At 56.4% G+C, this 24,573-nt stretch overlaps 1 protein-coding gene across 1 annotated transcript; it reads left to right on the top strand.

Annotated features, from left to right (window-relative positions):
• The first annotated feature begins 3,904 nt into the window (after positions 1 to 3,904).
• On the top strand, positions 3,905 to 5,532 carry LOC307110323 (mammaglobin-A-like). The gene is made up of 3 exons (XM_079789403.1): positions 3,905 to 4,010; positions 4,398 to 4,585; positions 5,352 to 5,532. The coding sequence occupies exons 1-3, from the start codon at positions 3,956 to 3,958 to the stop codon at positions 5,388 to 5,390; spliced, it is 282 nt and encodes a 93-aa protein (XP_079645529.1). The 5' UTR covers positions 3,905 to 3,955; the 3' UTR covers positions 5,391 to 5,532.
• The last annotated feature ends 19,041 nt before the right edge of the window (positions 5,533 to 24,573 follow it).

The raw sequence follows: 24,573 nt of genomic DNA, 5'->3' as shown, positions 1-24,573 counted from the left end.
CACTGAATCTGCATCTTGAGTGTGTCACTTATGGGTGTGAGGAGTAGAAATCTGGTGTCGTCTCACACTGACCACTAGGTACACTGGCTCCTGGATCTCCAAGGAGGTGCAGGCCAGCTACTGTTTGAGGCCAGCCAGCAGGAGCTACAGCAAGATCTTCAGATTTCTCCTCTTTGCTTGGGGTTTGGAAGTTTTGGAGCTGACCCAGCTGCAGTTTGTTAGGTTAAGCTGCGATAGGGCAGGCCATTCATATGCAAAAGCCACTGTGCACAGTTTGGGTGGGTTTGTAAATTGGGAGGGGCGGGGTCTCAGGGAATCAGTAGGGCATGGCAAACAGCGATGGCTGCCAGTCAGCCTTCTCTGCATCTCCACGTTTCCACGTCCACGTGCCCCACAACCCAGAGCAGCAAACAATGATTACCTTGCACACCTCTGCAAGAGAGCCATCCTCACTTTCCCACCCGATGGCAGACAGTCCCGCTTCTCCCTGTAGAAGTCTGTGTCCCCAGAGTCTCACCGGAAACTGGAGTTCAGAGCAGTCAGGAGCTTGTGTCTCCCTTCGGATTGAAAAAAACAGCGCACCCAGTCGCTATCCCTCTACGTGCGCCTCCGTACCTCTGCTTTTTCACGCCTGTGCACATCCTACCCATTCTCAATGCGCTCTTCTCTTTTCTTCTAGTTCTAGAACTTCTACTCAGCTAGGTTTCCTGTGGTTGTGGGTGATAGACGTTTTGTCTTTTAGTTGTAGTTTTGGTGTGGTTGTGAGATGCAGCATGTACAAGTGTTTACCTTATGCCACCATATTGGTTTCTCTTGGTGAACACTTCCTTTAAATGAGTCTCTTGTGAGCCGAGTCATAGATCATTGACGCACCTGAGAACGGTCATCGTGGGCTCTGGAGAAAACATGGAAGTAAAGAAACACAGACTCATCGTACACGACAGGGGGTCGCTTTTGCTATGAGGCCCACTGTCCAGCAGACAACAGGGCAGGTCCATAACCACGGACACCAGCAGAGCCCTCACTGAGTCCTGTTCTAGGAGGAAGTTTCCCATTCATTATGACAGTCATTCACGTGCCTTTGGAATGATGGCCAACAACGGTCAACAGGGAGACAGTGCACACATAAGAACACCACCTTCCTTATTCTTAGCGTTTTCCTAAGTCAATATTGTGCTTGGAAACTTGGGGTGCAGCTGAATGATGGAAAGAAATGGGTCCCAAACCATCCACACAGAGGACAGTGCATTCACGGCTCATTACCTATTGGCTCACCTCTCAGGCGCTCTCACCCATGTCTCTTTCTTTACTCTAAGCCACGTCAGCTGTCTTGTTGCTTCATGCCGGCGCCACTTACACTGATGTGAGTTTTCTCTCTCATGAGGCGTCCTGCCTGTCTGACACCGAGGGGTCCACTTTCCAGGCTTCCCTTCACTCGCCGAGTGCCATCGCACTCAGGGCCTCGGTATCTGATGTTGCCTCTCCTAGAACACTCCTATCCAGCAGGTCCCTGGGAGTCACTGTTCACTGATGCAGGAAATGGCACACAACCAAAAAAGTCCTGGTGGGATCGCCTGCCGGGACCTCCTGCAGGATGCTGCCCTTGCTGTTTTCTGTTGTTCACAACACAATCACTTTCCTTTATCTCATAGTAGAGGCCCGGTGCACAAAATTCGTGCATGAGGGGGGGGTGTCCCTCAGCCCATCCAGCATCTTCTCCAATCTGGAACCCCTCGAGGGATGCCCAACTTCCCGTTTAGGCCTGATCCCAGTAGGATCGGGCCTAAATGGAAAGTCCGACATCCCTCTCACAATCCAGGACTGCTGGCTCCCAACTGTTTGCCTCCCTGCCTTCTTCATTGCCCCTAACTGCTTCTGCCTGCCAGCCTGATCACCCCCTAACCACTCCCCTGCCAGCCTGATTGATGCCTAACTGCTCTTCTGCCAGCCTGATTGCCCCTAAGTGCCCTCCCCTGCAGGCCTGGTCACCCCTAACTGCCCTCTTTTGCAGGCCTGGTCCCCCCCAACTGCTCTCCCCTACAGGTCAGGGTCCCCCCCAACTGCCCTTCCCTACACACCCGGTTGCCCTCAACTTCCCTCCTCTGCCAGCCTGGTCACCCTTAACTGTCCTCCCCTTCTGGCTTGACACCCACAACTGCCCTCCTTTGCAGTCCTGATCCCTCCCAACTGTCCTCCCCTGTAGGCCATCTTGTGGTGGCCATCTTGTGTCCACATGGGGCATCCATCTTGTGTGTTGGAGTGATGGGCAATTTGCATATTACTCTTTTATTAGATAGAATTCAATGGGAAGCTTGTTTATTAACTCCCAGTTCGAGGTAAGCAGCACAGGTGTAAGTTCCTGCTTTAACTCGTTCCTATGGCTGAATCTGTGACATGAACCACAGGGCCCAGGCTTAGGAGAATCCTGGTTGTTATGAACATGGATGCATAAAGAAATGGATGGATGGATGGATGGATGGATGGATATTTGGATAGATGTTGACTGTAGATGGATGGTTGGAAGGATGGATGTGAGGATGACAGATGGATGGATAGATTAATGGATGAATGGATGGATGGATGAAAGTATGTATGTATATATGTGTATGTATGTATGCATGGATGTGTAGATGAAACCTGTGGGTTAGTCATGATTACCCTTCCTAGGCCCTGTGCTCGGCTTCTATGTGGAGTGCCTGGCATTCTTACAAAAGCCGCCTCGGTGTCATTTATGCTCGTTGTAGAAACGGAAGCTCGGGACAACCAACACTCTCTTTCCCAAGGTCACTTCGTGGTTAGCGGTGGCATCCAAGATGCAAATCCATATGTGCACGGGCCCAGATATCTCCCACCATCCAGTGCTGCCTCCCTTAAGCATCAGGGATTCTACTTCTCACATCATCTCCTGAATCAGTGGAAGGAAAACCCTAAAGTTAACAAAACGGAACAAAATGTAACTCTACATTTATAACTAAACTAGAGTCCTGGTGTATGAATTTGTGCATGGGTGGAGTCCGGCCAGCCTGCCCTGATCGGGCCAATCAGGCCAGTCAAAGGGGGCATGTAGGGAGGGCACACAGGCAGTTGGCCAGCTAGCCCTGGCCCCAATCAGGGTGACAGGGGACAATCAGGGGCGGGGGCGGCTGGGGATAGGGGCTGTGGGCGGTTGGCCAGCCAGCTCCACCTCCTGGTCAAATTCCAGGTTGAAATCCCAGTTGAGGGGACAATTTGCATATTAGCCTTCTATTATATAGGATTTATAAAATTGGCTTACCTAAGTGAGATAGTCTTTGTACCAACAACCTTCAACCAAGGTGAGAAGCTATTGCTATTGTCCAACAGAAGGCACCTGACTGAGTGTACAGGTGAGGAACGTCTGCCCTCCACAGGTGCTGGGTGGTATTGCACCCAGCCCAGGTGATTGGTGAGGCAGGAGGCACAGGCAGGGAATGTGAAGATCTCTGTACCTTATAGAAGAAGCAGAAGAAAACAGAGAGGAGTAAGGGGGCTAGAAGGAGAAGGGGAGGGGAGGAGACACGTGGAGGGGGAGGAAGAGCTGGAGGAGGAGGAAGAGATAAGTGAGGACCAAATATTAATAAAACAAGAATGAGAACACAGACTCACAATGCTGTAACTTACTTTATTTAGCAAGCACTTCAGCATTAATTTTATCTAATTTCGTTTCCATGATTGCCGTTATGAAATCTATGAGGGTTTTTAAGGCTCTGATTCCTTGGTTTCTACAAACAGACCACGGGCGGGCTGGGTTCCAGATGATTCTCGCTGTCCTTTCTGGGCCCAACGCCAGGTTCATCCCGTGACTCATCCCATCATCTGTGGGAGGGGCTAAGTGGCCGCCAGGAGAATAAAAGGAGGAGTCTGGGCTCTCACCTCCTAAGTGAGTCCTTCTTCCCTGCCACGTCCGAGTGACCAGCCCGCAGCAGCTGCCTGAGCCATGAAGCTGGCGGTGGTGCTCATGCTGACCGCCCTCCCCCTTTACTGCTATGCCGGTGAGTGTGGCAGCGTCAGGCTTTCGGGGGGAGGTGGTGTCAGGGCCCCTGGGGCAGACCTCCTGCTCCCCAAGCCCCAGGCCAGAGCGCCTCATTTCTCTGCCATCTTCCTGGCTCCATCGTGTTTGGCTCTCTGGGCTGTGGAAGCCAGGGAGCTGGGGGCATTGGGTGCGGGAGGCGGGACAAGGAGGCAGATATCCTGGGGCTCAGAGAACATCCTAGACCCCGAGTTTGCTCTCCCAGAACAGAGGACTCCGACCATTGCCCATAAGCTCTCTGAATGTCTGTCTCTCCAGGGAGGTAAGAAGATGGCCATCGTCATGGTTACGCCCAGCAAGGAGGTGGTGCCTCTGGGTCTGAGCCCGCTTTTGTGTGCTTTCTTCCCAGGTTCTGGCTGCGCAGACATAGAGTATGTGATCGATAAGACCATTGATCCTGCAGAGTCCCAGTCTCAATTCATCGAAGACCTTAAGCAGTTCATCCCGGGTGCAAGGACTGAGAGCGCCCTCAGGAAGTTTAAGCAGTGCTTTCTCGACCAGAGCAATGAAACCCTGAGCAACGTCTCCGTGATGATGGTAATGGCGGCTCCTTCTTCCTGCTCTGGCCGCTCTGGCCAGGGACCAGCGGGCTCTCAGTCCGCTACTAACTACTTTTTTCTCAATTATTATTTTTTAAAATGTATTTTTATTGATTTCAGAGAGGAAGGGAGCGGGAGAGAGAGAGATAGAAACATCAGTGATGAGAGAGAATCATGGATCGGCTGCCTGCTGCATGTCAACTGCTGGGGATTGAGCCCACAACCCAGTCATGTGCCCTTGCCAAGAATCAAACCCAGGACCCTTCAGGCCAGTGCTCCCTCCACTGAGCCCATCCAGCTAGGGTGGCACTGACGTCTTGAAAGCAAGTGCTGATCACGCTTCATGTCATCTCAGGGAATGTGGTTGTTGGGACTGTGAATAGTTTCACATCCAGGAAGCCGTCCGAGGCGCGGGTCTGCTGGGCCTGCCCACGTGGTGGAGTCTCTCTGTGAGAGAGGCCACGAGGGAGGAGAGCGTGTGGGCAAAGGCTTGTCTACCCCTCAGGCCCCAAAGCTCTGATTCTCGAGACGACCCTCACGTTTCCGAGTGAGAAACACAGGTAGGAAAGCATTTCAAAGCATTTTCTAAAGCCCTAGGCCGTGGTTGGCAAACTGCGGCTCGCGAGCCACAAAATACCACGGCCTGGGCGAGTCTATTTTGAAGAAGTGGCGTTAGAAGAAGTTTAAGTTTAAAAAATGAGGCCACGTCTGTGCTCAGGGGCCTTGGTGGGAGAGTGGGAGGGATGACTCTGTGTGTTTTCCAGGACGCCATATACAACAGCGAGCAGTGTGCCTCCTACTGACCCACACGGCCTTTCCTCTGACGACAGACCGGCCAGCCAAGACTCTCCCCGGCAGACCACAGCTTAGCGCCCCTCTGGGCCTTTAGATCCTGAAACCGCAAGACATTGTTGAAACCTCCCCACATTCATTTCAATAAAGTGCCTGCACACCAGCGCTCTCTTGGGTTACTGACCAAACGGGGCCCGCGGAGACTCCCGCACACTGTGCTGCGCACACGCTGGGACACGGGCGCTCAGTTCAGAACCCGTGGCTGAGACGAAGGGATCTGCAGGGCGCCCTGTCCCTGACCATCCTGAGCCCAACAGGACCCTGTCCCTGGGAAAGTGCCCTCCCCCCACCTCTTGGGACCTTCTGATCCGACCTCAGGCGCTCAGGCTCCAGGACGCCCCCATGTCCTCAGGTCCACACTGCACCCTCTCCCAGGGCCGGGCTCCCCTCTGGGTGCTCTCTGTTCCTGACCTAGGGGCGGGGAGGGAACAGAGCAGTGAGAGAAGGGACTCGGGCAAAGCGGTGCTCCATCCTGGCTTGAATGTCCTCCCACTTCTCCAGAACACCCCGGCCCCCTACACCACTAGGCCCAGGCAAAGGACCCTTTCCCCAACCCACAGCTTATAGCTTACCCAACACACACACTCACACACACACACTCACACACACACAAACACACACACACATGCACGCACACACACACACATGCACACACACAAACACACACACAGACACAAGCACACACCCGGACACATGCACACATGCGCATGCACACACACATTTCTTTAGTGAGAACTCGTGGGCCATGCAGTCTTGGGCTCTGAGGCCTTTGGGAAGTTGCCTTTGCTCCTGCTGGACCCGGCCGTTGGGAGAGGCGTCTGTCCCTTTGCCGTTGGCGTGGACATGGTGGTGGAGCCGCTGAAGGCCCTGCGTTCTGAAAGTTGCTGAGTTGAAAGGAAATGGTACCTCAGTTGAAAACTATATTTTTACACATCGAGACATGATAAGCACAGAGTTCTGAGTGGATACAGACCGTACATACTGTCCTAGTCCGCTCAGGCTGCTTAAGGAGGTACATAGACCAGGAGGCTTAAGGAAACATTTATCGAGACTGGGAACTCCAAGGTCAAGGTGCCAGCAGAGTCAGTGTCTGTGGGGGCCCTTCCCTGCCCCCCCCCGCCAGACCCGCCACGGATCGGCCATCCATACCCCTATTGGGGGCGGGGTTGCCCCCCAACCTCTCAGGTCCTCTTCTCCGGGCAGAACCCCAGCTAGGCATGAATTCGTGACCAGGCCTCTAGTAAAAGTATAAGCAGAAGGAGGGAAATAACAAAGGTGGAGCAGAAATCGATGACATTGGGAAAAAGTTATAGAAAATACTTAAACCAAAAGCGGGTTCTTTGAGAAGCTCAAAAACAATCCATACACCTGTCTAGACTGAACAGGATGAAGAGAAAGAAATGACCAATGCCAAAAATGATGGAGGTAAAACCACTACTTTGGCTAAGATAAAGTGTAAAACTATTTTCAGAGATGACTTGTAGAAAATCTCAGAGTGTCTACCAAAGGGTTAAGCGAGTTTAGCATGGTTGCAGGATATAAGATAAATATACAAAAATTAATTTTATTACTATATTCTTGAACAATCAGAAAGTGCAATTTAAAAATGTCTAATATTATCAAAACTCTTAGGAATCCTATCTACTAAAGAGGGAATATGCTAATTGACAGCCACGCCCTGACAAAGATGGCGGTGCCCACAGCCAATAAGGAGAGAATATGCTAATTTACTGCCATGCACTCAAAGATGGTAGCGCCCAGTCGCCTCAGCCCCCAGCCACCCAGGGCCGGCCCGAGGTGCAGGCAAGCCTTGGATGTCGTCTGCCCATCTGCCCAGGCCCGCCTGAGGCTCACCTAACAAGGGCCAGCCAATGCTTGTGCTGCCGGCAGTGGCAGCAGCAGAGGTGTGATGGGGGCATCGTCTTGCCCTTATCGCCGGGTTGCCTCCCGACCCTGAGGGTGCCGGGAACCAATTCCAGCATATAATAATTACACGAGTTTTACCCAAAGGTTGGTGAAGCTTGGGCGGCTGAACAAGGGTGAGCCACATATGTAGTTTACCTGTTGGAATGGCTAAACGGCACCTCCCCCAAACCTGAATAGGATTGTCTCCTGCCAGGCAGCTCAGGGCATTTTCTTGTCTCCAGTTGGTCAAACACCTGCACAGCTGTAGGTTATTCCCCAAACTGACAATGCTTCTGTATACCCCTTGAAACCTTACCCTTTGAAGTGTATATCTCCACCTTGTCTTAGGACAAATTGTGTCAAATAAATAGCATGGGGTCCTAGACAAGGAAGTAGTCTTCTAGCTCCTTCAGCTGTAGCTCCTCTGACCCCCCCAATGCCTTTCAAAATTATCGTTCATCTTTGGACTCCTCCTTGAATCTACACATCAGCCCCTTTCTCCAGAATGCTGAACCTTTCGTAAGTCTGGGCAAAGAATCCCGGCATATGGCGCCCAAACGAGGGAAACCAATACATGAGGGCTCCCAGACTGTGAGAGGGGGCAGGCCCGGCTGAGGGACCACCCCCTCCAGTTCATGAATTTTCATGCCCCAGGCCTCTAGTAAACTGAATAAAAGACACGAAAGACCTGTAGAGTAAAACGTATAAAATATTGCTGAGAGGAATTCAGGAAGACCTACATGGGATACACATACTGTTCATGGATAGGAAGCATATTCTTAAGATGTCAGTTTCTCCAAATAGATTTATGGGTTTAATGCAATGAACTCTCAACCAAAGTCCAGATAGGCTTGTTTTGTTTTGGCAAGTTTATGAAAAATCTGGTTGCAAAATTTATATTTAATTGCAATGGACCTACAATAGCTAAAACACTTTTGAAAAATGAGAAAAAATTTGGAGGGGCAATACTACATGACTTCCAAATGTACCACAAAGCTACAGTAGTCGGGATGGCATGGTCTCAATGTAAAGATGAACAAACAGAGCTAAGGAACTGTAGAGACCAGAACCAGAACTCTGTCCATAGGGTCACGTGGCTTTTCACCAAGGTGGAGAAGCAATCCCGTGGGGGAAGGATGCGTCTCAACAAATTGTTTTGGAACAACTGGCTACATTAAAAAATCTCCAGCCCCACCAGTATATCAGATTTAACTCCTGATGTATCATAGGACTAACTGTAAAATCTAAAAATATAAAACTCCTAGAGAAAATAGGACAAAATTGCAGTGTCTCTATGTTTGGCACGGATTTCTTACACATGGCAAAAGAGCAGGAACTATAGATGAAAAAAATCAAAATTTAAAACTTATTGCTCTTTAAAAGTCACTGTTATACAGCATTTCCCCCACCCGCGCCCTCCCCATTAAGGCTATGGTGCGAATGACCGACCACATTCCGGGACTAGAGTTGGTGATGATCTCCACTGGGTCAGAGTGAAGGTGGATGACGCAGGTTCGTCCGGGGTGGGGAACGTCCGGCCCGCAGGCTGTATGAGGCCCAGAAATCATGTGGTCGCCCTGCCAAGGCATTCGGGACGAGTCAATGAAATGTGTGCTCCAAGTTATCAGGCTCATCTGAAAGCTGATAATTCTGTATGGCCCACGCGGGATGCTATAAATATCCAAATGGCCCTTGGCGGAAGAAGAGGTTCCCCACCCCTAATCCAGGCTCTCTTGCTTCCACAGGACCCATCCACGCGTGCCAAGCCCGCCCCTAACTGTAGCCCATCCCCTTGCCCACCTGCCACTCCCTGTCTCGCTCAGGTCGCCTAAGGCACAGCGGCTTCTTGGCTCCATCTGGGCTGTGGGCAGCTTCGTCTGCTGAGCAGCAGTGCATGCTGGGTAAACTCTGCTTGGGCAGGAGCGTGGTAGTGGGCTCCTTCTGGGCTTCCATGATGCAAACGTCCTTCCAGAAGGTCTAGGAGAGAAGAGCAGGCATGGGAACCCCGCCCTCACCTGCAAAAGGTTTGCAAACGACCCAGATACCAGGTGACTGTCCGTCTGCACTACCTGGACTCAGCTCTGAAGTTCCCTTGGCATCTGGAGACGGAGAGGACGGGGCTCCAACCGAGGGAGCCACACGGCCAGGGCCCGGGCAGCTGGTCAGTGAGGGGATGTGGAGTGGAAAGGGTTGCTGCACCTGCTGCCAAGGAGGCAGGTCTGTTCTAAGACCAAGGCCTCTCCGGTCTGTCACTGTCATCCCATCACCACGGCCTCTCCTCTGTCACTGTCATCCCATCACCACGGCCTCTCCTCTGTCACTGTCACCCCATCACCACGGCCTCTCCTCTTTCACTGTCACCCCGTCACCACGGCCTCTCCTCTGTCACTGTCACCCCATCACCACGGCCTCTCCTCTCTCACTGTCACCCCATCACCACGGCCTCTCCTCTCTCACTGTCACCCCATCACCACGGCCTCTCCTCTGTCACTGTCACCCCATCACCACGACCTCTCCTCTGTCACTGTCATCCCATCACCACGGCCTCTCCTCTGTCACTGTCACCCCATCACCACGGCCTCTCCTCTGTCACTGTCACCCCATCACCACGGCCTCTCCTCTGTCACTGTCACCCCATCACCACGGCCTCTCCTCTGTCACTGTCACCCCATCACCACGGCCTCTCCTCTGTCACTGCTACCCCATCACCAAGGCCTCTCCTCTGTCACTGTCATCCCATCACCACGGCCTCTCCTCTGTCACTGTCATCCCATCACCACGGCCTCTCCTCTGTCACTGTCACCCCATCACCAAGGCCTCTCCTCTGTCACTGTCACCCCATCACCACGGCCTCTCCTCTCTGTCACTGTCATCCCATCACCACGGCCTCTCCTCTGTCACTGTCACCCCATCACCACGGCCTCTCCTCTGTCTCTGTCATCCAGTGTCGGAGACCAAGCTGTCGGACAGAAACAATGTCCAAAGGGGAGCGAGAGGGAGTTACGTTTCCTTAAAAACCCCCATAAACGCACTCCATTGGGCGCAGCGAGGTCAAAGCCCCGACCCCAATGGGAACCCACGTCACCTGGGCTGAGTCCACAGCACAGATTGAACCTGGCGTCCAGGTCTGCCCATCCTCCTTTGAAATTCCCCCCAAATATTAAATACAAAATCACAACGTGGCCTTACCAACCCCAGAGGGATACTGAAGAAAAAGCAGTCAAGTGCCCAGTGCCGGGGCGGTGTGGGGGGAGGAGAGAGGTGGCCACCTCTGGTGAGAAGAGTCTCCACGGGGATAGAGCGCAGGGGGGGCACCTGCTGAGAGGTAACCGCAGCGGGAGTGCGGGCCGAGCAGGGACTGGAGAAACTCCCTAGAGCGAGCAGCTTTCTGTGCAGAGGAGGAATGGGGTGGGGGTGGGGATTGAGCCCGCAACACAGGAACCGTGACCTCCCGGTTCATAGCTGGATGCTCAACCCCTGAGCCAGGCCGGCCGGGCGCCTCCCTTTCCTTGCTGACCTGCGGGAAAGACAGAGGACACTGAGCCCCCACAGGACGACTGAGTTCTGGCGAGAGTCGAGGAGCAGAGGAAGGAGACCATCTCTGATGCCCAGCCCCCCCCCCCCCCCCCCCCCCCCCCGACTACCACGTCGTGGGCTCCCTCTGCAGCTCAGAGCACGGAGCAGGAAGTCAGAGCATCGCTGGGTGCAGGGGCTGCAGCAGGCGCTCTGTAGGGGGCGAGGCGTGGGCAGAGCTCATGCGTGTCCCGGGAGCCTGGGGCCTGGATCTCAGGCTCAGTGCACAAGGGCAGGGGAGAAGCAGTGGCGTGGCTTTTGGAGCGTGTAAGGTGAGGTACGTTGGTGATCTGGGCGCCATCCGGGACCCTCCAGTTTTTGATGCTTCTTATCAAAGCGAAATGCTGTTGATCAGTGCGTCTCTTAATGCGCTGAAGGAGGCCAGGTTTCATGTTCTATATCAATGGGGGGGGGATTATTTATTGATCAAACAGAGGCCCTTTATTGGTGACCCTCGTTCGGGCGTGATAATGCCGGGATTCTTTTCCCAGCCTTACGAAGGGTTCAGCATTCTGGAGAAAGGAGCTGCGCGTAGATGATTAAAGAGTCCGGGGACAAAGATAATTTTGAAAGGCATTGGGGGTCAGAGGATCTTCAGCTAAAGGAGCTAAAGACTCACTCTTGTCTCAGGACCCCGTGGTATTTATTTAACACAATTTGTCCTAAGGTTGTGGTCGGCGAACTTTGGCTCGCGAGCCACATGCAGCTCTTTGGCCCCTTGAGTGTGGCTCTTCCACAAAATACCACGGCCTGGGCGAGCCTATTTTGAAGAAGTGGCCTTAGAAGAAGTTTAAGTTTAAAAAATTTGGCTCTCAGAAGAAATTTCAATCGTTGTACTGTTGATATTTGGCACTGTTGGCTAAATATCAACCACTGAGCTGACCGGCCAGGCTCTCGCTACTTTCTCCCTGTTTTCTGGGAACTAAAAGCTGCTGTGAATAAAGACCAGGGCATTTTCTTGCCTCCTGTTGGCCAAACACCTGAACAGCTGTAGGCTATTCCCGGACCACTGTCCTAAGGCAAGGCGGAGAGAATACACTTCCAAGGGGAGGGTACCAGAAGCATTGTCAGTTTTGGGAATAGCCTAAGCTGGTCAGGTGTTTGGCCAACAGGAAGGAATAAAATGCCGAGCTGTCTGGCAGCAGACAAGCCTATTCAGGTTTGGGGGAAGTGCCATTTAGCCGTTTGCAACAGGTAAACTACATATGTGGCTCAGCCTTGTTGAGACGCCCAAGTCCCACCAACCTTTGGAGGGAACTCTTGTAATTATCACATGCTGGAATGGGTTCCTGGCAGCCCTTTCAGTCCTGGCTCCATCCTTAGGGGCCTGACTCCAAACATGCTTGTCCCATGAGTGTGCGGATGTGAAGAGAATGAGCCATGTCACTCAGTTCTATGGGTCAGAAATGACCTGGGTCTATCACTCCCAGGTATTAGAGTGCGGGCAGAGGTTGAGCATTGACCTTTGAACCAGGAGGTCACGATTCCATTCTCGGTCAAGGTCACATGCCCGGATTGCAGGCTCAATGCCCATTGGGGGGCGTACAGGGTCTCATGTGCAGGGCCGGGGGTGAGGTGAGAGGGTGTGTAGCTCACAAGGACCTGCCCCCCTGTCCTGCCGAGTGGATCAATGATTCTCTCATCATGGATGTCTCTATCTCTCTCTTCCTCTTTCTTTCTCTCAGAAACCAATAAAAATATATTAAAATTATTTTTAAGGAATTGTCAGCCTCGGCTAAGAGTCCTTATTTGTTTCATTGGAAGCGAGGACAGGGAGGCCACTGTCACAGAGTTCCACAAACATCACTGACGCTTGCTTGTTGGCATCTAGAGTTGTACCTGCGGAGTGAGTGCCTGCAGGGTCTGACATGACGTGGGCGCCTCTGTCGTGTAACACGGAACCAGATGTGTGTGACGGGGAGGGGCTATGGGGACCGGTGTCTCCAGAGGCTACGGGGACATCACGACCCAGAGGTGATGTCTGAGGCGCCTGCACCCCCAGGCGCCTGGGGACCAGTTAGAGCCTGAGCGCGGGAGGGGCCCTGGGACCCAAGGGGCCCGCGTGGCCAGCGCATCCTGCTGAGGACCGAGAGCAGAGACCCCGCGGCCTCGGGGGACATGATCCCTGTCCCCACCCCCTCCTGTACCCTAACTCCAATGCCCGTGTGAAGGGTTATGGAGTCACAGTGAGCCTCGCTCCGATGTGCCCATTAGACAGTCAGGGAAGTGACTGGGCAGTGACAGCTGGTGGTGACTGAGAGCAATCCCAGTAAATCCAGAGCCAGCGCAGGAGCAGGCAGCCCTGAGGGGAGGCCGGCGCCCTCCTGGCCGAGTGGTCAGGTCGCCTGATGTTTGCCTTTGGGGACGAGGCGTGTATTCTGTTCTCCTGTCACTCACAGTTTCCCATTTCATGCAGAACTGGAATGGCTGAGGCTGACGGCCAGGCACTGTGCCCAGCATTTGTCCTGGATGAACCCACGGGTCCTCACACATCCGTGGTGCCCCCTTGTCTTACAGACGAGGACACTGAGGCAGGGAGGGTCAGCACCTGCTAGACCCCACGGCGGGAAGCTCCAGAGCTGGGCTTGAGCCCCGGGATTCTGGCCCTGAAGGTGGGCTCTTGCTCACACCCCCTAAGGGAAACGGCCCCCATTTGAAAGAGACCACACGCCACCCCACAATCCTCAGCGATGTGTGACGCTGCCGGCTAGGACCCCGAGGTGGCGGGCCCGAACCTGCCCCAGCCTGAGGACAGGGGTGCACTGAGCGCTCCTGTGTCCTAGGAGCAGGGTGTGTGCGCGGGGCTCTCAGGTCCCGCGTCCTTCTCTGAGCACATGGCGGCGAGGGCCCCCTCAGGGTGTGCCGGCTGCAGGGGTGTGGACGTCAGTGTGTTCTGTTGCTGCCACGGGTCCCGTCGCCAAGGGGCCACTGTGTCTGTTAGGTCCACGGCGACAGGTTTGCAGGGAGGAGGGGTGTCCCCGGGCCGACCCTGTATTCAGCTCCAGCATCAGCTTCCATCCCTGCTCACTGCGTTTCTCTCGAGGCCGTCTTAGATTTCTCCGACGGCTGATTAATTACCTGCTCATTATGACAACTTGTTGATGGCTTTTTGTGTGCTGCCCCCTGGTTCGAAGGGAAGGTTTTTAACAAGTGGAGAGCCTCTGTGTTTGCTGGTCTTTGTTCACAGCAGCTTCTAGTTCCCAGAAAACAGAGAAAGTAGTGAGAGCCTGGCGGGGCAGCTCAGTGGTTGAGCGTCACTCTGTGCGCCGAAGGGTTGCCTGGTGGATTCCTGCTCAGGCCCCACCCAGCTGCCACCTGAGTGCCCGTCCAGCAGGGAGGAGGCTGAGCGGTGAGGAACCAGGTGGCCATCAGCGAGAGCCCTGCATTGAGTCAGAAACCCAGAGGCACTCAGCTGAGCTAGAACTTCCGTGCCAGCACCCGCTTCCGTCTGACGGTCCCTCAAGTCCGCTGCCCTGTCCCCTGCTCCCCACGGCCTTTCTCCGAGTTGTGTGGCCTCCCTGGCCCCATGGAGCAGCTGCCAAGGTCGGCTCAGGCGGAGGACCGGCCTGCGGGTGCATCTCCTGCGGGGCCCGATGCCCACAGGGGCCACCCCTGAACCGACACGTGAGCGTCCACCAGGACACGTGCGTGCTGATGGGTCTGAAATCGTGGGGCGGCGTTGACACAGGAGCTGGAGTCGGAAGGTGGCGGTGGGAGGGCCGTCCTCTCGGCACTGTTTTCTCCGGGGAAGCGGACACCGCGGACCTGGCTCCCTCCAGTGCCCGCAGCAGCCCTGGCACAGCGGGCACCGTGTACCCTCAAGGGGCTGCCCAGCCACACTGATGGCTCCTGCACTTGGGGTCGCTCATCTCCCGCAGGGACACGTGCGGACCCCCTCTGTGCCAGGCCCTGGGTGAGGAAATGGGAACGCGGACCCGTCTGCATGGAGGGAGCTGACTCCCAGGGGCTCCCTCCCCCGAGGGGTGCGCACTGCGACCCTCCCGCCTCGGGCAGGGCTCCGGGAGCCGTGCAGGTGCCAGCAAGGCCTGGCTCTGCCCAAGGCCCCGGGTGTGGCGCTGTCAGATGGCATCAGCCTCCGCGAGGAAGGGCAGGCGGGAAGCCAGGCCTGTGACCTGCCTGTCCCCTGTGGGCGGGACCGTGCGGCTCACTGGGTACAAAGAGCCCTGGGCGCCTGGGCTGCTCATCCAGCTCCTCTCGCTCCTGTTGGCTCAGCTGCGCTCCGGCCACAGGCACCATGAAGCTGGCGCTGCCTCTGCTGCTGGTCACTCTGGCCCTTTGCTGCCCCGACGGTGAGTGTCCCTTCCACGCAGACCCCAGCGGCTGGGAGGACCCTCTCCGGTCCGGGTGCCGTAGGTGGGGAGGGGGACGGGTCAGAGTGAAACCTTTCCCGCCCCCGGTGCACCAGCCCCCAAAGCCCAGGACTCGGGGTGTCCCGTCCCGGGACTCTGGAAAGCACTGCAGGCAGGTGCGGGGTCCCGTCGGAAGCCCCTCGCCCGCCTGGGCTGATGCAGAAGCAGCAGGACGGAGTCTGCTTCCTGTGGGTCAGGGCTCGGCCCGGCAGCGCGGTGACCGGGACACAGGCGGCGTCCCCAGGCCTCTCCTCCTGGTCACGGCGCCCAGGAGGGAATGGCGATGGCGGGAAGGGGGGGCCGAGGCCGCCCTGGTCTCCCCGACGTCCCCTCAGCGTCTCTCGGGGCCGGTGGAGCCCGAGGCCGGTGGACTCCTGGGCTCAGACTCAGAATGTTCCAGCAGCAGAGGCTCCGTGAGGCTGCCCGTGTCCCGGTGACGGGCCTGTCCTCCCACCCTCGGGGCTGAGCCCAGTCCTTTAGGGCTCCCTTCCGCCTGACTTTCCGAACCCCGTCCTCTCTCCCGAGGCCTCTGACCCACCCTCCACCTCCCTGCAGGGCGGCCTCTGACTCGACCCTCCACCTCCCTGCAGGGCGACCTCTGACCCAACCCTCCACCTCCTGGCAGGGCGGCCTCTGACCTGACCCTCCAACTCCCTGCAGGGCGACCTCTGACCCAACCCTCCATCTCCCTGCAGGGCGGCCTCTGACCTGACCCTCCAACTCCCTGCAGGGCGGCCTCTGACCTGACCCTCCACCTCCCTGCAGGGTGGCCTCTGACCTGACCCTCCACCTCCCTGCAGGGCGGCCTCTGACCTGACCCTCCACCTCCCTGCAGGCGGCTGTCTCTCAGGTGGGAGGGGCCTGGTGGGGCTCAGTCCCAGCTGCAGGCGGTTGCAGAGGCCTGAGGGTGGGGACGGAGAATACAGACCCAGAACGTGGTTCCTGCAGGTCTCAGCACAACCCACGGGGTGGAAAGTCAGCCCAGCCCCTGTGACCCTCTGGGGAGGCCTGTCCATCAGGGCGGAGCCAAGGAGCCAGTCTTTTCTGGGCATCAGCGTCGGATGTGACCTCCAGACGTCCTTGGTTAAGCGGGAGCCCTCTCTGTCCCATGTCCTGGTCCTAGTGGTAGACTGAGCCCCAGAGCCCCCTCCCTCACTCATAGCCTTCCCCCCTCCCCTCCGCCTGTATTGTCTCCCTCTGGGCCCTCTGCTAGGACCTCCGTCTACCTTCCCTGGAAGGCTGAGGTTAACAGCTCCCTCCCCAGGAGCCAGACAAGGCCAGGAGGGGCTCTATTGAGAGGCAGAGCTGAGTCTGAAATCCAGGGACAGTGAGTGGGGCACAGCGGGGATCTGGGGAAGCCCTGGGTGTACGTGACAACGGGTGAGAGTGACCAGGGCGTCACCTGGGCGCCATCCTGGCTCCGCTGCGTGCTCTGCGACCTGGCGCCGTGAGGCCTGGGGGAGGTGCATTGTCACCGAGGAGCCCTTCCCACCCTGGTTCCGGTCTGGTTCTGGGGCCACAGAGCCGCGGGAAAGCGGCTTTCCTACATCGATTGTGTTTCTCTCTCTTCTGCTCCAGCTAATGCTGCGGAAGTCTGTCCGGCCCTTAGTTCTGTGATGTCAACCTTCCTGTTGGGGAGTAAAGCGTCCTTCAATGAGAAGATTAAAAAGTTCGATGCCCCTGCAGAGGCGATGCAGGCCGAACTGCGAGTGAAGAGATGCGTAGACAAGATCCCCACGTTCGACCGATTAGCAGTGGCCCACTTTGTGGTAACTTCATTCTCCTTTCTGCGCGAGACTGCTGCTCAGCTCCTGGGCAGGCGGGGGGAGGGCGCTGCCCTGGGGGCACAGAGGGGAAGGGCTGTGAGAGAGGGGCCGTGGCCATGGCTGGATGGTGACCCGACCTCGCTGAGCCAGCCTCGGGCTGCACAGCCTCTGCAGGCCCCTCCCTGGGCTGCAGGCTCCCTGTGTCCCGAGGGCGGACAGTGGCCCAGGCGCTGATGGTGACGGCCACGCACCGCTGCCTCCCTGCCTGGGAGCGTTCTCCAGGGCGACCCTCACCCCAGGCAGGAGGCGCTGTCCCTGGGGAATGCTGTGGGTTGGGGTGCGCAGGGGGAGGCAGGGGAGGGCGGGAGCTGACCCTGCCCCGTCAGGAGGGAGGCTGCGGGCTCTGGCAGCTCACCCATCAGGCCAGAGGGCAGGGCCTCCAGGTCTGTCCTCTGGGGCCACGGGTGGAGCTGACCGCTTCCCTGTCTCTGAGGAAATCAGACATTGGGGGGAGGGGGTTAGCTCCTCCACCCTCGAATGAGGCCGGGCGTTAAGCACGTGGCCCCATGCGCAGGGCCTCAGTGTGGACACGTCAGTGTGCCACCAGTAGCAGGTCCCTGTCGGGGCTGCAGATCTCCGCAGCAGATCCTCCCGCGGCCCCTCCCGTCCGGCCCCAGCCACCGCCCCATCACCCCCCTCCCCCTGCCCCCCGCGTCCACTCTGGAGTGAAAAGTCCCGTCCTGGGACCTGGGACTCAGAGAAAGCACATCCCGGGGTGTTGGCCCCCTTTGTCCCCCTCCCGGCTCCATCAGAAACCCGAGGCCGCTCCTGGGCCCCTCGGGCTCTGTGTCCGGCCGTGGCCAAGGTTCTTGGTGGCGTGTCTGTGGCTGTGTCGGCACCGGGACCACTGAACTCCCCACCCGCTCCCTGGCCGCCCGCTGCCCCGTGTGCCTTCGCGGGTTGCATTGTCTCCGCGTCTTGGTTGTGAACACACTCTGTCCGCGGCCTCTCCAGGGGCAGCCTGACTGACAGCCTGTCTCTCTTGGTCTATTTCAGAAGATTGTCAACTCCGAGTGTAAAAGGCAGCTTTCCTAAACCTTATCTGAGAGCGCCCCTGTCTCCCAATGATGCGCTGACCTTCCCTGGAAAATGCAGAGGTTTCAACGTCTTGCTTCAATAAACCACTTGCCCTGCATGTCTCTGCCTGTCATGTTTTATCCTGGGCTCTGGCTGTGGAGTGGGGGGGGGGGGCATCATGAGGGGCCGTGGGGGGGGCATCATGAGGGGCCGTGGGTGGTGACAACAATGCATCACGCTGACCGGATGGGCAGTGGCCGTGGGCCTGGTGGCAGGGATCACAGAGGGAACGGGGGCTCCGGGCCCGGCCCGGGTCCCTGCACAGGCCTCCCAGGCCTGGGCCCCGCATGAGCCACGCAGGCTCCACACCTCCGTCCCCGAGGCGCCCTCGCAGCCACCGGACGCCTGAGCGCTCTGGCCTCGTGCCCAGCGGCTGCTCCAGGACCCGCTGTGGCTCAGGGCCTGCTCCCCAGGGGCCAGGACAGGAGGCCGCGGTCTGTCTGCCCAGACCCGGTGCGGGGCCCGCTGGCTGCGAGCCCAGGGGCAGCTCTTCCTGGCGGCTTCCCGCTGGCGGCGGATAGCAGGTCGGGTCTGGCTTTGGGGCTGCAGGGCCCCGCGGAGCTCCCATTGCGCCTCCTTCCTGTGAACCCCCTGCCTCTCCCCGACTTGGGGGACGGCAGAGAGCGGACCCAGGACACCCAGGGTGGTCACCCACACTCAGCATCTGCCCGTGGATGGCAGCTGCCAAGTCCCCACAGGAAAGAAAGGACTCCCAGGGCTCAGGGCGGGGAACTTGTGGGGTCTCACACCCCACTGCAGTTCCTCTGAGCCTGACACAGAGAGTCACCCCGTGCCCCCTCCACGGCCCCCTCCCTCGCACGGCCTGTCCTTCCATCTGCACAGCCATCGTCACCGTCCTGCCCGCGTCCCTCCCGCTTGTGCCCAAGGCTCCTACCCGGCCCCCTGGACGGAGCTGCCCTCCCTGCCGTGCGCCTGCACACCCACACCACAGCGACCTCCACAGGAAGGGGTCGGCCCTTCTGCACCTGAGAGCCTAGGCCCTGGCCCCCCTGTTTCCAGGACGAGGACTTACCGTGAGTCCTCAGCTCCTCCCCTGAGGAGGGCACATGATGCCCCCAGGACTGCGGGCCCAGCCATGGGTACCTCCTGCTCCCAACGCCCCGCGCTCCACAGCGCAGGTGTCACCGCGCAGTGTCACCGCGGGACACGCACACTCAGCTGCCTCTTCTGACGCCCGGGACGCACTCAGTCTCCGCCTGCGCTTGGAGGACGCAGGATTCTTGAGCTCTTGCCACAGCCTGAGAGACACAGGCTGGAGTCCCGCCGGGAGGGCCAGGCCCCCGCTGGTGCCGCACACAGGGCCTGGCATGACCGTCCCCGCACCCTCCCCCCTGTCCCTGCTCTGCCGGGTCTGTGCCCCGCCATCATTGTCTATAGGCCACTCACGTTGGTCACCCCCCCACACCTGGTCATGTCGGGGTCCCTCTGCCTCCACATTGCTCCCTGCACAGGACAGGTGACCTCCCTCCTCTGTGTGGTTCATTCCACGTCTCCCCTCATGGGCCCTCTCTCCCTCTCACCCCTAAAATGAACCTTTATGCACAGACACACAATTTACACTCAGCGACCCTCACAGAGATACATATTTTTACACAGAAACCTCCCTGTGATATACGCATAGCAAGACTCATGCATACACACATGCACGCACACAGACATGCACACAGATAGACATGCATATAGCCAGAAATGCACACAGGCAGAAATGAACATAGACAGATATGCACACAGTGAGACACATGCACACACAGGCAGAGTGAGCCGTGTGTTCTCTCTGCGTCTTTCTGTGACGTACTATTCGCATCGCAGAGTGGTGGTGAGAACACAGTGAGTGCATTCCTGACACGAAAGGACAAATGGAATCACCCATGGCTGTGATTCATAAACTACCTCAGCGTTTGCCAGCAGCGAGCAGCCCCTGGGGTCCGGGAAGGTCACAGTCCTGCCTCCCGTTTCCTGGAGCCTGGTCTCCAGGAAGGTGAGAGTCCATTGTCGTCCATTGTCGAGGCTAAAGCAAACGGCAGTTAAACATCAAAAAGAGACAGTGGAAGGCCAATGGACTTGGATGTCCAGCAGGGCTGACTATCAGCACAAGCTCTGCTCCTGCTGTGATGGCCATGGCTCCAGGCGAGTTCCGACCTGATAACCTTGACATTGTTTCCCAAACTTTACCTTTGATCTGCTGTAGGCATTGCTAAAGGGCAATGTGTATTTGGAGTGAATAAAGAGCAGAGGGGACCCAGTCTCGGGTGCCTCCTCACCAAAGAGGTTTCTGTCTGACCCCAATGCCTTCCACATGGGTGTTTCTTGTATGGCATTGTCCTTTGTGAGTCGGCCCCTCCTCCGATCCCGAACCGTACAGGACGCAGCAGACCGTCACCACCACCGGACGTGGGGACGAAGCATGTCCTCCCATGGCCCCTGCAGCCTGGCTCGGGTCCTCTCAGAACCCGCCGGGAAGATGCCAAAGCAGGGATGCCCCCGCCTCACCCAGGACTAAGGTGTGGGGATCTCGGTGGGGAGAGCCCAGGTGTTCCTCAGCCCTCACCTCCCCCGCCTGCAGGGCAGCCCCCAGTGCCTGGGAGGCGGGGCCCGCTGACCTGGGGGGACAGCAAGGCTCTGCCTGAGGGTGAGCAGCTCCCAGCATAGCAGGTGTCCTGGGACCCTGCCCTCGATCACCCGCTTGCCTAAACTTCCCTGCCTTGCCAGCCTGGCAGCTGCAGGCCCATCCGCACTCCCAGGCTCTGCCTCTGGGAGACCAGGGTCTGCACAGGCCTTTCCCCTGAGCTGCTGGCCATGGGGGAGGGGCCACAGGCTGCACAGGAGGGGCTGTGGGAGGGGAGGTGACTGTTTGATGCGGAGCCCCTGGTTGGGCTGAATATGGATGAACAGAGGTGACATAAGGACAGTGCATTCAGCAATGCCAGTGAATGCTACACGCAAATAAGGTGAAAACGGTAAATGGTATGTTGTGTATGTTTTACCAAACACACAGGAAAAGCTCCCACACACCTTAGAGCTCTGAGAGGCGGCGTAAAGACACCCGGAAGCGGGAGCGGGGCCTGCATCCCACCCGATACACCCTCCAGGCTGTCATACCTCACGTCAGGCACCGTCTGCTGTCCACTCGCTTCCTAGAGTGGGACCTGGGTGTCTGCGCTCAGAAAGCAGTCTCCTCAGGCCTGTGTGCGCTCCACAACCTCCCCTCGCGTCCCAGCCAACACCTCGCCTTCCTTCCCTCCTTTCCTTCTGCTTTTCCTCCCAGAGGCCACCATCGTTTCTGACGTATCGACGGCATCAAAACGGACAGAGACAGAAGCCGGGCAAGCTGTTCATGGATCCGTGTCCCGTGGGACTGCTCTAAGCCCTCGGGGCCAGGAAGAGCGCTCTCCCGTGGGACCCCGTCCCGGGTCTTCAGAAAGCTTGGTGACTGTGCTTCGCTGGCGTCTTCATGGGAATAAACATTCAAAGTAAAACAAGCTGCTCTGGGCAAATACAAAATACGATGGTTGGAAAATTATAAAGCATTTGGAAGACAAAGCAGAATAGAGTAACAACGGCCTAGAAGACCAGGTTGTGAGAGAGAAGCACAGCAGGGTAAGGCTTCCATTCAGGAGGTCCAACCCACAGGATTGCAAAATGAGAGCGATCCAGGTGGAAAGAAAGTCACCAAAGAATTACATCAAGCAAATCTCCCCACAGGGAGGAATATGAAATGGGCCCGGCCAGTGCGGTTCCGTGGCTGAGCATTGACCTAGGAGCCAGGAGGTCACGGTTCCATTCCCGGTCAGGGCACATGGGTTGTGGGCTCGATCCCCCGTAGGGGGCATGTAGGAGGCAGCTGATCAAAGATTCTCTCTCAGCATTGATGTTTCTACCTCTCTCTCCGTCTCCCTTCCTCTCTGAAATCAATAAAAATACATTTAAAAAGAGTATGAGATGGACTAGCTCACTCATGCCCCACATCAGACACCTCTGTGCGCCTTTTTGGAACAGGGCCCTAAGGAAGGAGCTCCTTTCAGGAGGAGACGCATGTCCCAGGCAAGGCTGGGAACAAAACAGAATCCACACAAGCCTGGAGCCACCGAGTGACACTGACACTCCTGAGGCTCTGACCTGTGAGTGAACAGGACCAGCCTCCTCCATGCAGCTCACGGCCACGTCAGCAGGAAGAAATGAAGATGTTTCTGGATGCAGATCTTCAAAAGTCTATCTGCTAAGTTCTTTCCCTCAGAGGCGGGGAGAAGGTCTGCTCTACAAAAAGGAATCGATGAAAAAACACACAACACACAAGGCATGGAACCCAGTAAACACAGGAGAGAACATAGATGCTCATAGATGAATCTGTATTCCTCACAAGTGTTTCCACAGTAGGAGGCACAGTGCTCATGTTCTCACGAAAGCTGTCTTCCAATATTTTCTTTATGGAACAATGCTCCTATACCATTATCTATGTATATAAAAGGCTAAGTGACCGTCCGACCATCCAACCGTCTGCCTGGTGGCTATGATGCGCAATGATCACCAGGGGGCAGACGCTCAGCGCAGGAGCTGTCCAGTTGCAGTGACTTGGCAGCAGCGGATCTGGGGTGACACACACCCGAATCAGAGAGGAGGAAGCCCGATTCCAGGATGCATCACCTGAGAACTGCCCTCTCTCAATCCAGGACCCCTTGGGGGATGTCAGAGATCCAGTTTCGGCCCCATCCCCACAGGCCAGGCCGAGGGACCGCTCACACCGAAGATTCCCTTCAAACCGGGGAGGGACTGTGGGAGGTTGGCTCCAGGGCATGTCCGGCCCATCTTGCCCAGTCGTGCCCCACTGGTCATCTTCTAATTAATTTCCTTTCAATGTGCACGAATCAGTGCACGGGGGCACTAGTTTCCAAATAAAAATGTATAAAATGACAGGAAGTTGTAAGACAGAAATGCAAAGGAATGCCAGGAGTAAAGAAAAAGAGCAATAAATGGTTGGGGATAAAATTTGGCACAAAATAGGATAAAATGGTGTAAAACATTTCAGATAACTTGGCTTCTAGGCTAAACCAAACTTAGGGGAAATGTGATGTGTTTTGTGGAAAGGATTAATGGATTTCCTTAAGGCAGTGGTCGGCAAACGCATTAGTCAACAGAGCCAAATATCAACAGTACAACGATTGAGATTTCTTTTGAGAGCCAAATTTTTTAAACTTAAACTATATAGGTAGGGACATTATTATTAACTTAATTAGAGTACTCCTAAGCTGGCCTTTACAAAAAACTCAAGGGGCCAAAGAGCAGCATGTGGCTCGGGAGCCGCAGTTTGCTGACCACAGCCTTAAGAAATCAATTAACATGTGAAAGGTCAGGGCCTAAGACAGGGCAGAGGAGAGCTGAGGTGTGTCACCAGCAGGATCTTCTATCACAGACATGAAAGGCACACAGACATCCAAGGGAGACCAAGCCTGAGGAGCGCGCATTCTGTAGGAAGAGAAGCTCTGTGAGGAGCTGAGGACAGGGCTGGACCCGGAAGGACAAAGTCTGTGAGGGTGACTGACAGGAGCGCGTGCGGCCCTCCAGGAGTGAGGACCAGCCTGGCGAAGTCCCCACCTTGACGCTGAGCTCCGAGCTGGAGGACACACGGCCCCACTCCTGTGGGCCTAGGTCTGCACTGAGGCTCCTCTCCCTGTCCACTGAGGACGAGACCACCTCACACTCCACCAGCCACAGCTCTGGAGCCACTGGATGGAGAAGAGTTCTCTTCTGGTGGATGCCCTGAGCACTGCGGACTGTTTAGCAGCAAACCTGCTCTCACCCAGTGGATGCCAATAGCACACCACCCACCTGTGAGGACACGCAGGTATCTCTGGACTGGGACAAATATTCACAGGGTTGGGTAAGGAGGGAGGAAATGAGCCCTGGGAGAGAGCGGAGTGTCTAACATTGGAAACATGTATTAGCAACCTGGAGAGGGGTCGGCGTGGGGTGGAGTGGGTCCATGGTGGAAAGTGGACCTCTGTGACACTTCCAACAAGAAAGATGAATTAAAAAGGATGTGTGTTATTAGATGTCCCATATTCCCTTTGTGACGCCCCTGAGGGCCAGAGGTGCCCACTCTGGAGGCCTGGGGTTAGCGAGAAAGTGTGGGCGTGAACTGGAGGGAAATTAGTACCAGAATACAGAAGATAATGGTGTAAACTTGAATGACCCATATGGACTGTCATGAGTTTGGGATTAAGTATGTAACCACACATTTTGTATAAAGAACAAGTTATGTAAAGGTCAGGGTTTTCGTGAAGGAGCCAAGGAGAACTGGCTGGAGGTGGCACCTGATCCTGACTCAGCTTCCAAATCCGGTCCCTGTCCCCAGGCATTAGATGGAT

Source organism: Cnephaeus nilssonii, assembly GCF_951640355.1.
Source record: "Cnephaeus nilssonii genome assembly, chromosome: 13".
Taxonomy (NCBI): Eukaryota; Metazoa; Chordata; class Mammalia; order Chiroptera; family Vespertilionidae; genus Cnephaeus; species Cnephaeus nilssonii.
This window is presented reverse-complemented; position numbering and strand designations above follow the sequence as displayed.

Coding starts and splice junctions, on each gene's coding strand:
- LOC307110323 (XM_079789403.1), top strand. CDS start 3,956: ATGAAGCTGGCGGTGGTGCTCATGCTGACCGCCCTCCCCCTTTACTGC. Junction 4,011..4,397: donor CCCCCTTTACTGCTATGCCG/GTGAGTGTGGCA, acceptor CTTTCTTCCCAG/GTTCTGGCTGCGCAGACATA. Junction 4,586..5,351: donor GCAACGTCTCCGTGATGATG/GTAATGGCGGCT, acceptor TGTGTTTTCCAG/GACGCCATATACAACAGCGA.